Source organism: Sycon ciliatum, chromosome 2, assembly GCF_964019385.1.
Source record: "Sycon ciliatum chromosome 2, ocSycCili1.1, whole genome shotgun sequence".
Taxonomy (NCBI): domain Eukaryota; kingdom Metazoa; phylum Porifera; class Calcarea; order Leucosolenida; family Sycettidae; genus Sycon; species Sycon ciliatum.
The window spans coordinates 1,576,274-1,592,469 of record NC_088644.1 but is presented as its reverse complement, the minus strand read 5'-3'; the positions used below and the strand labels follow the sequence as shown (position 1 = coordinate 1,592,469).

At 43.9% G+C, this 16,196-nt stretch overlaps 2 protein-coding genes across 2 annotated transcripts; both read right to left on the bottom strand.

Moving 5' to 3' along the window:
- Positions 1-311: 311 nt before the first annotated feature.
- On the bottom strand, positions 312-2,362 carry LOC135810696 (pair-rule protein odd-paired-like). The gene has a single exon (XM_065324185.1). The coding sequence runs from the start codon at positions 2,231-2,233 to the stop codon at positions 431-433; it is 1,803 nt and encodes a 600-aa protein (XP_065180257.1). The 5' UTR covers positions 2,234-2,362; the 3' UTR covers positions 312-430.
- A 7,678-nt stretch (positions 2,363-10,040) lies between these two features.
- LOC135811001 (transcription termination factor 4, mitochondrial-like) lies at positions 10,041-13,932 on the bottom strand. Its single transcript, XM_065324367.1, has 4 exons — positions 13,798-13,932; positions 12,132-12,185; positions 10,144-10,478; positions 10,041-10,053 (listed from the first exon to the last, which is right to left on the bottom strand). The coding sequence occupies exons 1-4, from the start codon at positions 13,930-13,932 to the stop codon at positions 10,041-10,043; spliced, it is 537 nt and encodes a 178-aa protein (XP_065180439.1).
- Between the last annotated feature and the right edge of the window lie 2,264 nt (positions 13,933-16,196).

The following is a 16,196-nucleotide window of genomic DNA, read 5'->3' as shown; positions in this document are numbered from 1 at the left end:
GTGTTTAACACGTCCATTCACGAAGCTGGCTGCAGTGCCATTTTGAAAAGGCAGTTGTCCAGCTCATGAGAATAGTGTTTTCAAGCCGTGTAATGTTTGTTTGCTTAGTATTGCCTTTTTGGGAGGTGTCTTCGTGCTGACAGAGAGTGAGCGTCATGCGAGGGCAGTACGGGGTGCAGCTATTGTCCTGCATGATTGATTGATTGATTTTATTTGGATTCGCGAGACCAAACGAGCAGGAGTGCTCAATAACAGGGTAGCGAATGGTTGAGTTGTGCTATGTGACAATGTAGTGTGTGCGTGGAGGGGGGGGGGGGGGGGAGCTGCGGAGGCCCAATACAATGTAAGGGGATGGGAGAGAAGGCCAGCGGAGAGTCAAATTCAGAAGAGGGAGGAGAGAATAGCTGAAGTACACGGTTACTGAGCGAATTCAAATAAACCAAACAAACAGCAAAACAAGTACACAGCTCACGAGAATAAAGAGGACTGGATGAAATAGTGTTGGCTGAGCAGTTGCCGAATGCTGTGCAAAATGCTGCTGGTGCAGCTGCATCGGCGATGGGAGAGAGTGCTTCTGTGCCTGATGGTTGTGCGTCTGAGACACAGGTGATGACTGGTGCTGCGGTGTGTGAGCCACCAGTGCCGGCAACAGCGATAGCTGTGTGTGTGTGGGCGTCGGCAGCTGATGGTGGTGAGTTAGATAGATTTGCGACTGCTGACATTGGTCATGTGATGCCTGGTGCTGCTGATGCTGCTTCTGGAGCTGCTGTTCTGGATGTTGATGATGAGGTTGTTGCTGCAACTGCTGACGTGCTGCCGGGTATTGGAAGTGAGTATGTTGCTGCTGAACAAGCTGTCTGTTTTGAGTTAGTTCTGGCACAGCTGCTGGCACAGCTGCTGCTTCTGTTGCTGCTGTTGCTTCTGGCTGTGGTGGCGGCGGCTGTGGGAATGTCTGTATGGAACATGTAGGCAAGGGATCATTTATTGTTGCTCTACTGCCTAGGCTTGCCACTACTAGGTCACCCTTTCCGGCATTGTCATGGCATACTTCACTGAACACCGCATAGCTATCAGACGGCTGTCCAGGTGGTGTTGGCAGTGCACTGTTGACCAGATGACTACCAGCAGTTGCCTGGGCAGAGTGCAAATGATAAGGTAACTGAGGCAAAGATGACGTGGATGTTGAATTCACAGTCAGCATGCTTAAGGACGTTCCCAGTGGTAAGTGTTGCGGCTGTGCAGGCTGACACTGGTCCATGCAAGTCACAAGTGCAAAACCTTGTTGTTGATGTTGGTGCTGCTGCTGCTGTTCTTCCTGTTGTTGATGGTGGTGGTGCTGGTCTGCAAGTACCTCATCGGATGAAATCGAACTGCCATGATCACTTTCTCCGTCCACAGCAATAGAACCATCCGCAGACGGCAAGCCACTGTTCTCTGCGCTGGTGTCCGTGGTACTGTAGGAAAGAGCATTACCGCCATTGGCTGCATTTCGAGCATCATGCTGCTTGGTGTGCTTTCTAAGCGAGCTCGGGTGTGTAAATCTCTTCGTACATCCTGCTGCCCTGCATCGGTAGGGTTTATCATTCGTGTGCACGTGCATGTGCTTCTTTCGATCCGAGGAATTTGCGAATCTTCTCTTACAGTCCGGGAAGGTGCAGGCAAACGGCGTTTCCTTTATGTGGACTCTGTAGTGTATCTCCAGGTTTTCGGCTCTTGCGAATGCTTTGCGTGTGCAGTCTTGATGATTGCAGATAAAGGGTTTTTCCCCTGTATGAACTCGTATATGGTTGACAAGCTTGTACTTGGCTTTAAATCCTTTCTTGCGTGAACACTGGTCCCAGTGGCAGATGTGGACGTTGCCATCCTCCTTTTCGGTAGTGTCCTGTTGCTGGAGATGAACGTTGCTTATGTGCTGCGCTAGTTCGGTGACACTATAGAAAGCCAACCCACACAATTGTAGACCGTTGTTTACACGCCATTCGCACAGATTTCTGGGATGTCCGCCAAACAGTGGAGGGGCAGAGGGGTTGTCCAGTTGATACTCGACGCCTTGTGCTAGATGGTGCAGTGGGGTCTGTGGAAAGCCGGCGTGCATTTCCGCAGGATGGTTAGAGCTGGCCATACTGCCGTGCATTGCTGGGACACTACTCGGCAGATAGCTGCTAGCAGTGGCATGGAAGTGGTGACTCATTTGCTGGCTGTAGGGAGTCGCAAATTGTGCTGGTGATGACATAACACCAATGGTTGGTTGAGGCTGTGGTGGGAGACCCAGTGTTGACTCCACTAATGATGGTCTAAGCCCCACACTACTACTGCTAGCTCCTCTGAAGCCACCAGTGTTGATAGGTTGTCCAATAAGGCTGTGCTGCTGACCAACAGGCTGCGGTTGGTTTGCAATAGGCTGAGTTAAGCTAATGTTGGGATGAGGCTGTACTGGAGTGACATATGTCCCTGCAGCTTGCAGCCCTGCCTGTACCTGTTGATGTGTCCCATCAAATGCTGTGTTACATAGCAAAGCAGAAATTGACAATGTGCAAATAAGGTATTAAAGATAGCAATTGTTAGATACTTGAAAAAACTGACTGAAGTGGTCCCGCACCATAGATGTGTGCTTAGTTTTACAATAGTGAATTGTCCCTCAGCACACATTTATGAAATCAATGGTCCCTGCGCTGGCACACACACACACACACACACACACACACACAGATCATGCACACATACGGGCACACAAACACACATGCGCACACACACACACACACACACACACACACACGCGGACACACATGAACATAATTATGCACACATGCACGCAAGCACAAACCAACATGCACGCACGCACACACACGCATACACGTGTCATACAGGTACCGTTGAAGCAGTCATGTACATGATTGTACACACTGCTCTCTGAAGTAGCCAAGGACCTCCTTCTACATGGCTAGTACCAGGGAGTAGTATTTTACTACTCCCTGGCAAGTGAAGGCTAGGCTAACGCCGATGCCAACGCGAAAGGGCTGATGATGATGATGATGATGATGATGATTATGATGATGATGATGATTATGATGTTTAGAAACAGCGGGTGAGAAAGGCACCTCCAGCTGGCTGACCGCCCAACCGTCATACAATCAGCCAGTAACCATACTCAATAAATCTGATTTCCGGGATGCTCTCTGCTTCCGATACGGTTTGGAGCTGGATGGCCTCCCTGAGACTTGTGTTTGTGGAGCAACTCTAAGCACTGAGCATGCAATGGCTTGTCCTACTGGCGGCTACACCATCGCACGCCATAATGATGTTCGCGATTTGCTGGCGGGTGTACTGTCGGAGGTATTGCCTGACGTGGAGGTGGAGCCGGTGCTAGCGCCATTTGATGGGGAGGATCTTCCCCATCGTACAGCCAACAGGAAATCCGAAGCTCGCCTCGATGTGAGGGCGCGGGGTTTCTGGTCCAGGCAGCAGGAGGCTTTTTTTGATGTTCGGGTGACTCACCCAAAGCCAAACCTGCTGTCGCGTCCAGAAGTCCAGCGCCATCTCCAAAAGCATGAAGGCATGAAAAAGCGGGAATACGGAGCGCGTGTTGTGAATATAGACCGAGGCACATTCACCCCGTTGGTTTTCGCCACGAATGGCATGCGTGGCCGGGAGGCAGACCGCTTTCTCAAGTGTCTTGCAGCCCAGTATGTCGATAAACACAGTGACTTGGCCTACTCGCTGGTTATGGGTCGATTGCGGTGCCTGCTCTCGTTCACTTTACTCCGTTGGGCAGTGACCTGTTTTCGCGGCTGCCGTAGCTCCTACCAGAAAAAGTCAGTCAAGAATTTCAGGAGTTATTGTTTGATGGGTCGTTAGATAGAGGCCGGTGTTTGTGAGACTGCAATCATTTAATGTTTCTTCCTTAGTGGTGTAGGTAGATTCTGTTTTGTAAGCATAGTAGGACTACTTTTGTTTTGTAAGTCAATCTCATTCTCCACGCTTTGCTGTCATTTGGTTATGTTTTAAAGTAGTTTTTATGACCTGATGTTTGTTTTTTATATTTGTAGTTCTATTGTTGACATCTTTTGTCTTTTCTTTGGGTTAAAAGGTTAACTTCATCCTCGTTTTCCTATTGCCTTGTATTGGAATTTGCCCATAAAAGTGGCTACGGTGTGATAATGCATTTCTATAAATTATTTCGTGTTTTAACATTATTTTCAGAAAATTGCTCTTACAATACCTTGCGTTTTATATTCATAATATTGTTGCCCGTAAAAGCGGCTTGGTCACATGATGATGATGATGATGATGATGATCCCCATGCTCATTGTGTTCAACTGCACTTTGCGTTCCTTTTTATATTGAGTTCCAGTGCACTTTGTGTTCATTTTCCTCTCTTTTTCATTCTATTTGAATTTTGATGTATTGCGTTTTTGCTTGCCCGTAGAAGAGGCTGTTCAAATGATGATGATGATGATGATGATGATGATGATTAATATAATGCTATTTTGGTTTTTTCCCCTTTTATTACTCTGTGTTCATTGCTTGTTTTTGTATTGATTTACTTCCTTGACTGCTTTTGTGTTTCATCATTTTCCGGTTGGTTTTGTGTTGATTTCCCCTGTTCACTTTACATATTGTAATGATATACATTTGCTTTGCCCGTAAAAGAGGCTTTTCTCATGATGATGATGATGATGATGATGATGATGAAAAAAATAATCAATATGCCAGCCGCGTTGTGAATGTCGAGCGAGGATCGTTCACCCCACTGGTGTTCTCGACTTATTGTTTCAGCGGGCCTGAGACAACTCAATTCCTAAAGTCTCTTGCCTCTCTCTTTGTAGAGAGAAGCCAGGATCTCAAATATCCTGTTGTCATGGGTATGTTGCGTACCCGCCTGTCGTTTTGCCTCTTGAGGTGGGCCATTACGTGCTTTCGTGGTTGCCGAGGGTCTTATAACAGACGGCGGGTGAATTCCTTTGTGGCCCAGTCTCGTTTGGCCGCATAGTGAATTTTTATGCTATGCCTCTCAACAATATCACTATGGATAACATCACATTTTAAAAATAACTATTTGGTAAAGTAACATCATCTGTCATTCAATATCTATCTGGTAAAATAATCAGCATTTGAATATCTACTTGGTACTAATCATTCAACTGTTAAATGTCATATTTTTACCTGAATATCTATCACGATTTTTGCACATAATCTCGGTTATCACCGTTTCAAGCCCGTACAAGAGGCCGTTTCCAATGATGATCATGCTCGTTTTCTTATTGCCTTGTATTGGAATTTGCCCATAAAAGTGGCTACGGTGTATTGTATTGTATTGTATTGTATTTATTGAAAAGGATTCTCCAAAAGCAAATGGATGCTTATCACGGAAGTCTCCCACATAAATATCGCAAGAAAAATGGGGAAATGGGGGAGAGGAGAGTGGAAGATGAAGCATGGGAAGAAGGGAAACAAGTAAAAGTACCTAAATATCGAGGTATAAAAGCAGGAAAGAAATCGACGAGGGAAGAAATCACCTCTGCAGATAATAGCGGGACATTTAGATGAAAAAAAATCCAGCAAGGATTAATTTCAAGGAAAAAAAATTCTCAAACGGAAAAGTTCGGAATTCCAGTCAGAGAATATCTATGCTGTGAGTAATGAGCCTTTAGAGCAATGCGAAAGTTGACAGAGGACTGAACGCAGCGGATGTGTTCTGGAAGTTTGTTCCATTCCACAGATAAACTGAAGAGAGGGGATTTAAGGAAATGGGCGCCAGAACGAGGTAAAACTATAGAGGACGGGTGACGACAACTAAGGGATACATTGAATTTGAAACGAATTAGCAAAGACGGAAACTGGTAAAAGACATGATGAAAATACAGCAAGGACAGAATCTGACGACGCCACTTCAGGGATGACCAGTCACAAGTACGATTAAGAATCTGCTTCGGGGTTTCCCATTCAGGAGGGTGCCGGGTCTTACAAAGCAGATATGAACGAGCAGCAACGGCTTGCAGTCGGTCTAACGTAAGCGAATCTGAATGGGATACGGCGAATGACCAGACAGGGACTGCGTATTCTAACAGTGGTCGTACGTAACACTTGTAGAGCAAATTCACTTTTGAAGCAGAAAGGAAATGGGCCATATGGCGCAACAGAAAAACACGACTGCGAAACTTATGGGTGATAGATTTTATATGGTCAGAAAAATTTAGTGAAGGAGTGATAGTCACGCCGAGATGACAGTGGCTATCACCTTTCTGAATAGGCACACCGTTCATTGTCAAGGGGGATGACGGGCCGGGGGCTAATGCATATTTTTGAAAGGGTAGGTGGACGCATTTACTGGTGTTAAACGGCATGGCAGTAGCTGATGACCATTGACAACACTTATCAATGTCAGTCTGGAGCAATGCATGATGGATAGGAAATGAGGTGTTTGCTGGAGAAACAAGAATTAAATTAGAGTCATCAGCAAAAAGGGATAGGGTACTAGAAGCAGGGGCATCAGGAAAGGAGTTGATGCACAGGTTAAAAAGAAGCGGGCCGAGATGGGAACCTTGGGGTACGCCAGCGGTGATGGGCAAAGGGTCAGAAAGAGTTTGGCCAATGCGAACGCAAATACTACGATCACTGATGAAATCCTTCACCCAAGAACAGGCAGAAAGAGAACACCAACCTGAAACAGATTGAATAACTAAATGATGACTAACTCTGTCAAAGGCCTTAGAAAAATCAAGGAACAGCTGGTCACAAGAAGACTTAGAGTCAAATGCACGCGAAACAATTGAGGCAAGCTGTACCAATTGGTCAACTGTTGACCTCTTGCGACAAAAGCCAAACTGGCTGGAACTGATAATTTTATTGCTCTCAACAAACGAGTAAAACTGACGGCTAATCATAGACTCATACAATTTGGCAACTGCATTTAACAGCGATATAGGACGGTAATTGACTGTGTGATAATGCATTTTTATATTTCGTGTTTTTCAGAAAATTGCTCTTACAATACCTTGCGTTTTATATTCATGATATTGTTGCCCGTAAAAGCGGCTTGGTCACATGATGATGATGATGATGATGCTGCAATCATTTAATGTTTCTTCCTTAGTGGTGTAGGTAGATTCTGTTTTGTAAGCATAGTAGGACTACTTTTGTTTTGTAAGTCAATCTCATTCTCCACGCTTTGCTGTCATTTGGTTATGTTTTAAAGTAGTTTTTATGACCTGATGTTTGTTTTTTATATTTGTAGTTCTATTGTTGACATCTTTTGTCTTTTCTTTGGGTTAAAAGGTTAACTTCATCCTCGTTTTCTTATTGCCTTGTATTGGAATTTGCCCATAAAAGTGGCTACGGTGTGATAATGCATTTTTATATTTCGTGTTTTTCAGAAAATTGCTCTTACAATACCTTGCGTTTTATATTCATAATATTGTTGCCCGTAAAAGCGGCTTGGTCACATGATGATGATTATAACAGACGGCGGGTGAATTCCTTTGTGGCCCAGTGTCGTTTGGCCGCATAGTGAATTTTTATGCTATGCCTCTCAACAATATCACTATGGATAACATCACATTTTATAAATAACTATTTGGTAAAGTAACATCATCTGTCATTCAATATCTATCTGGTAAAATAATCAGCATTTGAATATCTACTTGGTACTAATCATTCAACTGTTAAATGTCATATTTTTACCTGAATATCTATCACGATTTTTGCACATAATCTCGGTTACCACCGTTTCAAGCCCGTACAAGAGGCCGTTTCCAATGATGATGATGATGATGATGATGATGATGATGATGAAGGTGGATAAATGGAAGCAGGTTCTGGATTCCCTGACGGGGATGGCTGTCACTCAGCCTCAGGCCGCATACACCGTTTTTACGAAGGGTCTGTCATCCACATGGACATACCACTTGCGTTGCTCACCTTGTTCGGCTGAGATACTGGCCGAGCTTGATGAGAGGATCAATGATTGCCTGATACCTGCCCTTCTGGGGGATGGCGTTCGTCCTGGTAGCCCTGAGAGAGAGCTGATGTCATTTCCAGTGCGTCTTGGTGGTTTGGCCCTCCCTCTGTTGCAGGACAGTGCACCAGCAGAGCTCGCAGCATCCTTGAGCATCACAAAGCCTCTTGTTCAGCTACTGTTGACTGGCACATATGCGAACCCTCCAAGCGTGCCTGGTGATATGGCAAGGAGCGATTTGTCGGATACTGCCCAGTCAGAGGGCTCCGGTGATACAACCCAGGAGGTTGCCGACCGAGTGAGGCTCTCCAATCATGATCCCGTCCGCGATGCTGTTGGGGACACCCGCCAGCTGGCACGCTCGACTCGGTCAAGCAAAATGCGGAGCCTATGCAGCCGGCAACAAGACATTAAGGCGGACTTGAGCTCGGAGCAACAATTTCTTGTTGAAATCGCGTCCGAAAAGGGAGTATCGTCATGGTTGACTGTTGCCCCGCGGTGGCAAGATGGAACCATCCTAAAGAAATCCGACTTCCGTGATGCCCTGTGCATCCGCTATGGGCGAAGGTTGAGTGGGCTACCCGATTCATGTGTTTGTGGTGTGCCTCTCAGCCCCGCTCATGCACTTACCTGTGCCACTGGCGGCTATACCATTGCCCGTCACAATGAGGTGCGGGACTTGGTTGCTGGACTACTGAGGGAGGCTGGAGTGGTGGACGTAGAGACGGAGCCCCGGCTATTGCCCTGCAGCAGTGAGCATTTGCCTGGTGGTCGTTCCCTCAACCGATGCGCAGAAGCTCGTCTGGATGTGCGGGCTCGCGGCTTTTGGTCGTGGCAACAGGACGCTTACTTTGATGTGCGGATCACTCATCCCGCAGCGTCTGTGTTGTCTCGATCACAAGCCCTGAGTCAGCTGAAGTCTCACGAGCGAAACAAGAAAAATCAATACGCCAGCCGTGTGGTTAACGTGGAGCGCGGCTCCTTCACGCCACTTGTGTTCTCGACGTACGGCTTTAGTGGCCCAGAAACTACTCAATTCCTGAAATCATTGGCCTCCCTGTTTGTTGAGCGCCATACTGAACTGAAGTACCCACTAGTAATGGGCATACTACGCACCCGTTTGTCTTTCTGCTTGCTGCGATGGGCAGTCACCTGCTTCCGCGGTTGCCGCGGTTCGTACGGCAAGAGGCGACAGCCGAACTCATTTCTGGCCCAGTGCCGCCAGGCGGAGTAGGGTGCTGCCTTTGGCCTCAACTTAATATAATGCTATTTTGGTTTTTTCCCCTTTTATTACTCTGTGTTCATTGCTTGTTTTTGTATTGATTTACTTCCTTGACTGCTTTTGTGTTTCATCATTTTCCGGTTGGTTTTGTGTTGATTTCCCCTGTTCACTTTACATATTGTAATGATATACATTTGCTTTGCCCGTAAAAGAGGCTTTTCTCATGATGATGATGATGGGCAGTCACCTGCTTCCGCGGTTGCCGCGGTTCGTACGGCAAGAGGCGACAGCCGAACTCATTTCTGGCCCAGTGCCGCCAGGCGGAGTAGGGTGCTGCCTTTGGCCTCAACTTAATATAATGCTATTTGGTTTTTTCCCCTTTTATTACTCTGTGTTCATTGCTTGTTTTTGTATTGATTTACTTCCTTGACTGCTTTTGTGTTTCATCATTTTCCGGTTGGTTTTGTGTTGATTTCCCCTGTTCACTTTACATATTGTAATGATATACATTTGCTTTGCCCGTAAAAGAGGCTTTTCTCATGATGATGATGATGATGATGATGATGATGATGATGGTTTTTTTTTTTGATCCCACCTTCCAACCCGGCAAATATTTTGATTTTGATAAAAAGGATTCAAAGCCTCTCAATTATTTATATATAAGAATAATAACAAATTCATGGAATTTTTTAAGGATTTTTATGTTATTCAAAATCGATTTTCGTGTTCCGCTCATCAGTGAATAGTATCGGAACTGAGGGTACTGTGTACAAAAATAGAACATTTTATAACAGCATAATTAATAAAAAGTGTGAGCAACAAAGGAAGTGCTACAGCATTACATAATAGGTGTCAAACATAGTGCTAACGTATATAACTGAGTGCAGCCACAAAGCAAGAGGTGATACAGTGCAACATGACACAACATTTACATCTGATAACCAGCTACGAGAACAACTTTAGCGCGACTACCTTCTTCTTTTGTTTACAAAGAACAGGATTATGCACACGAATACATACAGCTTCCAGAACCTTCAACTGCTTAACATAACTTGCACGGCACAAAACAGAAAAGTGAGAATCATCGTACACACTAAGACAATCTGGACGTGATAACAAGTGACAAAATACAGCTGACTTTTTGCTCACGTCGCTCTCTTCCGTCTCATCCCGCTCCTTTCCTTCGACCTCCTCCGCCCTATCCTCGTCCTCCGTCTCATCTTCATCATCATCGTCCTCATCACCACCATCATCATCATCAGTCACTTCCTCATCATCCGTTTGATGCTCAGTCTCACTGCACTCGAGCATGGAAACACTTTCACGTGTTTCCATGATACGACAAGTTGCGCACGGTCTGCTCACATTCAAATACAGTGCTGCCAACAAATGACAGCGTGCAACAAAAAAATCTTTCCTTGCAAGGGCACATTTTCGGCCATAACTCTTGAGCGGCCGGTCAGATCGGGACACAATTTTCAGAGAATTTGCAGCTATTCACGCTCTTTCAACTGACGTAGCACTCAATATGAATTTACAAATTCGATTTTTCAGCGAATTTTTGGATAGTCTGCCACCTTAAATGTCATATTTTACCTGAATATCTATCACGATTTTTGCACATAATCTCGGTTATCACCGTTTCAAGCCCGTACAAGAGGCCGTTTCCAATGATGATGATGATGATGATGATGATGTGTGGCCCAGTGTCGTTTGGCCGCATAGTGAATTTTTATGCTATGCCTCTCACAATATCACTATGGATAACATCACATTTTTTAAATAACTATTTGGTAAAGTAACATCATCTGTCATTTAATATCTATCTGGTAAAATAATCAGCATTTGAATATCTACTTGGTACTAATCATTCAACTGTTTAATGTCATAGTTTTACCTGAATATCTATCACGATTTTTGCACATAATCTCGGTTATCACCGTTTCAAGCCCGTACAAGAGGCCGTTTCCAATGATGATGATGATGATGATGATGATGATGATGATGATGATGATGATTTTTTATGACCTGATGTTTGTTTTTTATATTTGTAGTTCTATTGTTGACATCTTTTGTCTTTTCTTTGGGTTAAAAGGTTAACTTCATCCTCTTTTTCCTATTGCCTTGTATTGGAATTTGCCCATAAAAGTGGCTACGGTGTGATAATGCATTTCTATAAATTATTTCGTGTTTTAACATTTTATTAGTGCAATTAGGAGTATAATCGATGCAGACATGGCCAGACAACAACGAGTTCATGGAATTTTTAAGGATTTTTATGTTATTCAAAATCGATTTTCGTGTTCCGCTCATCAGTGAATAGTATCGGAACTGAGGGTACTGTCTACAACAATAGAACATTTTATAACAGCATAATTAATTAAAAGTGTGAACAACAAAGGAAGTGCTACAGCATTACATAATAGGTGTCAAACATAGTGCTAACGTATATAACTGAGTGCAGCCACAAAGCAAGAGGTGATACAGTGCAACATGACGTACCCTCAGTTCCGATACTATTCACTGATGAGCGGAACACGAAAATCGATTTTGAATAACATAAAAATCCTTAAAAATTCCATGAACTCGTTGTTGTCTGGCCATGTCTGCATCGATTATACTCCTAATTGCACTAATAAAATTGCTTTCTCCACGCCGACTCTTTAAATGTTTTAACATTATTTTCAGAAAATTGCTCTTACAATACCTTGCGTTTTATATTCATAATATTGTTGCCCGTAAAAGCGGCTTGGTCACATGATGATGATGATGATGATGATGCTTTTGTCTTTTCTTTGGGTTAAAAGGTTAACTTCATCCTCTTTTTCTTATTGCCTTGTATTGGAATTTGCCCATAAAAGTGGCTACGGTGTGATAATGCATTTTTATATTTCGTGTTTTAACATTATTTTCAGAAAATTGCTCTTACAATACCTTGCGTTTTATATTCATAATATTGTTGCCCGTAAAAGCGGCTTGGTCACATGATGATGATGATGATGATGATATCTATCACGATTTTTGCACATAATGTCGGTTATCACCGTTTCAAGCCTGTACAAGAGGCCGCTTCCAATGATGATGATGATGATGATGATGATGATGATGATGATGATGAATAATAGACCGAGGCACGTTCACCCCGTTGGTTTTCGCCACGAATGGCATGTGTGGCCGGGAGGCAGACCGCTTTCTCAAGTGTCTTGCAGCCCAGTATGTCGATAAACACAGTGACTTGGCCTACTCGCTGGTTATGGGTCGATTGCGGTGCCTGCTCTCGTTCACTTTACTCCGTTGGGCAGTGACCTGTTTTCGTGGCTGCCGTAGCTCCTACCAGAAAAAGTCAGTCAAGAATTTCAGGAGTTATTGTTTGATGGGTCGTTAGATAGAGGCCGGTGTTTGCGAGACTGCAATCATTTAATGTTTCTTCCTTAGTGGTGTAGGTAGATTCTGTTTTGTAAGCATAGTAGGACTACTTTTTTTTGTAAGTCAATCTCATTCTCCACGCTTTGCTGTCATTTGATTATGTTTTAAGAGAGCATGTCTGAGAAAACCAGAACATATGTGCAAGTCGATCTCTCAGATTTCGCTCAAATTTTGCAGGTAGGTTTGCTTTGGGGTGTAGATCGACATTCCAAAGCCCGCACAAAATCTTTTGAAGGGAACCATGAAATTGGCATACCCCTCAATATTGGCCCAATATTGGCACGATTTATGGGGCTACAAACGAGCCACGGCACAGCGTACAAGAACAAGCTACGAACAAAACTCCATCAAGCCAACATTACCTCACCTTAGAAGAGTTCTTGGGGCAGCACCACTTAGCCACGCCAGCATCCCAGAAGACGAGGGAAATCATCCCTTGACGCCACAAATGATCGTCTTGAAAATAGCCAAATTACAAGCGCTGATAAAACAGCGAGCTACGTCCTCAATCAGCAAACACTATACACCGGCAGATAGTAGAACACCTCTTCTAGCACTGAGGACATGTCCCCCATCATCCTTTTGGGGTTTTCTTGAAATAAACAATTTTGAATTTTTCCACTCGACCATTCTGAAATACGTCCAAACTCATACCTGCGCAGGAAAGCTCGCCCCTCCGCGACGTCTAGTCAGCAATTTCTACTCCAACACCACTCCCAACGCTGCAGAACAAAGTTTATTGTTGACTCTGACAAGGAAAAGCAGCGGTGATCACTTGTCACTCCAAACGACAAGCTTCTCCTTCCGCCACCAACATTTTTCGTTGCAACAGTTGATGCAAAAGTGACTGAATTTTTGCGTGTAGTTTTTGGATTTTACTGCAAGAGGAATGAAGAAATCACGTGGATCGTGACGTAGAATAATGCTTTCTGGTACACGACACAATGCACACGATCGCGATCGTTCCTGAGGCGCTATTCGAAACGGACCATGAGGGAGGAGGTAAGACGCATTATATTTCTTGCATGCTCTGCTCAGAACATGCAGAAACTATCGTTATAACGCTAGCAGTATTGCATTGGCAAGAATTATTGGAGATATTTCCTCTTGCAGTAAGAACAGGGATGCATTTTTTCACACTAACCTCGCTCATCCCGAACATGCCATGGTTCAACAGGAACTACGGCTGGTTTACATGCTGATGATCCACGTAGATCTGCAACAGCAAGGAATGAGCGTGGTCCATGCCATCTAGGTCGGTTGGAGTTGACCAGCGCGCGGCCAACACTGCACTGGTTGCATGAAGTATGTGGCGCGCCCACGGCCACATGGCAGATTTCTTACGTCATGAACAACGTGATTTTGACCCTACTCGCCATAGTCTCTGTGCTGCATGTTGAGGGAAAGTCCCAGCTGGAAGGCCTACAACACGACATGCGTGCTCTTGAGCTGGACATCAAGATGCACTTGATCCGATCTAGATCGACGGGTGATCCATGTAAGTGCAGGGGCGATTGATCAAGGTGACTCGGAACAACTGCTGAACCGTGATCTACGAGACCTGGCATTCTTGTGTCACGAGGCACGTGATTTCATCATTCCTCTTGCAGTAAAATCCAAAAACTACACGCAAAAATTCAGTCACTTCTGCATCAACTGTTGCAACGAAAAATGTTGGTGGCGGAAGGAGAAGCTTGTCGTTTGGAGTGACAAGTGATCACCGCTGCTGTTCCTTGTCAGAGTCAACAATACACTTTGTTCTGCAGCGTTGGGAGTGGTGTTGGAGTAGAAATTGCTGACTAGACGTCGCGGAGGGGCGAGCTTTCCTGCGCAGGTATGAGTTTGGACGTATTTCAGAATGGTCGAGTGGAAAAATTCAAAATTGTTTATTTCAAGAAAACCCCAAAAGGATGATGGGGGACATGTCCTCAGTGCTAGAAGAGGTGTTCTACTATCTGCCGGTGTATAGTGTTTGCTAATTGAGGACGTAGCTCGCTGTTTTATCAGCGCTTGTAATTTGGCTATTTTCAAGACGATCATTTGTGGCGTCAAGGGATGATTTCCCTCGTCTTCTGGGATGCTGGCGTGGCTAAGTGGTGCTGCCCCAAGAACTCTTCTAAGGTGAGGTAATGATGGCTTGATGGAGTTTTGTTCGTAGCTTGTTCTTGTACGCTGTGCCGTGGCTCGTTTGTAGACCCATAAATCGTGCCAATATTGGGCCAATATTGAGGGGTATGCCAATTTCATGGTTCCCTTCAAAAGATTTTGTGCGGGCTTTGGAATGTCGATCTACACCCCAAAGCAAACCTACCTGCAAAATTTGAGCGAAATCTGAGAGATCGACTTGCACATATGTTCTGGTTTTCTCAGACATGCTCTCTTAAAGTAGTTTTTATGACCTGATGTTTGTTTTTTTATATTTGTAGTTCTATTGTTGACATCTTTTGTCTTTTCTTTGGGTTAAAAGGTTAACTTCATCCTCGTTTTCTTATTGCCTTGTATTGGAATTTGCCCATAAAAGTGGCTACGGTGTGATAATGCATTTATATATTTCGTGTTTTAACATTATTTTCAGAAAATTGCTCTTACAATACCTTGCGTTTTATATTCATAATATTGTTGCCCGAAAAAGCGGCTTGGTCACATGATGATGATGATGATGATGATGATGATGATAATGATGATTTTTTTAAATAACTATTTGGTAAAGTAACATCATCTGTCATTCAATATCTATCTGGTAAAATAATCAGCATTTGAATATCTATTTGGTACTAATCATTCAACTGTTAAATGTCATATTTTACCTGAATATCTATCACGATTTTTGCACATAATCTCGGTTATCACCGTTTCAAGCCCGTACAAGAGGCCGTTTCCAATGATTTTTTTTTCCAATGATGATGATGATGATGATGATGATGATCTCAAATATCCTGTTGTCATGGGTATGTTGCGTACCCGCCTGTCGTTTTGCCTCTTGAGGTGGGCCATTACGTGCTTTCGTGGTTGCCGAGGGTCTTATAACAGACGGCGGGTGAATTCCTTTGTGGCCCAGTGTCGTTTGGCCGCATAGTGAATTTTTATGCTATGCCTCTCAACAATATCACTATGGATAACATCACATTTTATAAATAACTATTTGGTAAAGTAACATCATCTGTCATTCAATATCTATCTGGTAAAATAATCAGCATTTGAATATCTACTTGGTACTAATCATTCAACTGTTAAATGTCATATTTGTACCTGAATATCTGTCACGATTTTTGCACATAATCTCGGTTATCACCGTTTCAAGCCCGTACAAGAGGCCGTTTCCAATGATGATGGTGATGATGATGATGATGATGATGAGGATGAGGTTTTTCCCCTTTTATTACTCTGTGTTCATTGCTTGTTTTTGTATTGATTTACTTCCTTGACTGCTTTTGTGTTTCATCATTTTCCGGTTGGTTTTGTGTTGATTTCCCCTGTTCACTTTACATAATATTGTAATGATATACATTTGCTTTGCCCGTAAAAGAGGCTTTTCTCATGAGGATGATGATGATGATGATGATGATGATGATGATAGAAGATTTCTGCCGCTCT

Coding starts and splice junctions, on each gene's coding strand:
- LOC135810696 (XM_065324185.1), bottom strand. CDS start 2,233: ATGTCATCACCAGCACAATTTGCGACTCCCTACAGCCAGCAAATGAGT.
- LOC135811001 (XM_065324367.1), bottom strand. CDS start 13,932: ATGTGGCCGTGGGCGCGCCACATACTTCATGCAACCAGTGCAGTGTTG. Junction 12,186..13,797: donor TCTACGTGGATCATCAGCAT/GTAAACCAGCCG, acceptor AAATCGTGATAG/ATATCATCATCATCATCATC. Junction 10,479..12,131: donor CCGCTTTTACGGGCAACAAT/ATTATGAATATA, acceptor TCCATGCTCGAG/TGCAGTGAGACTGAGCATCA.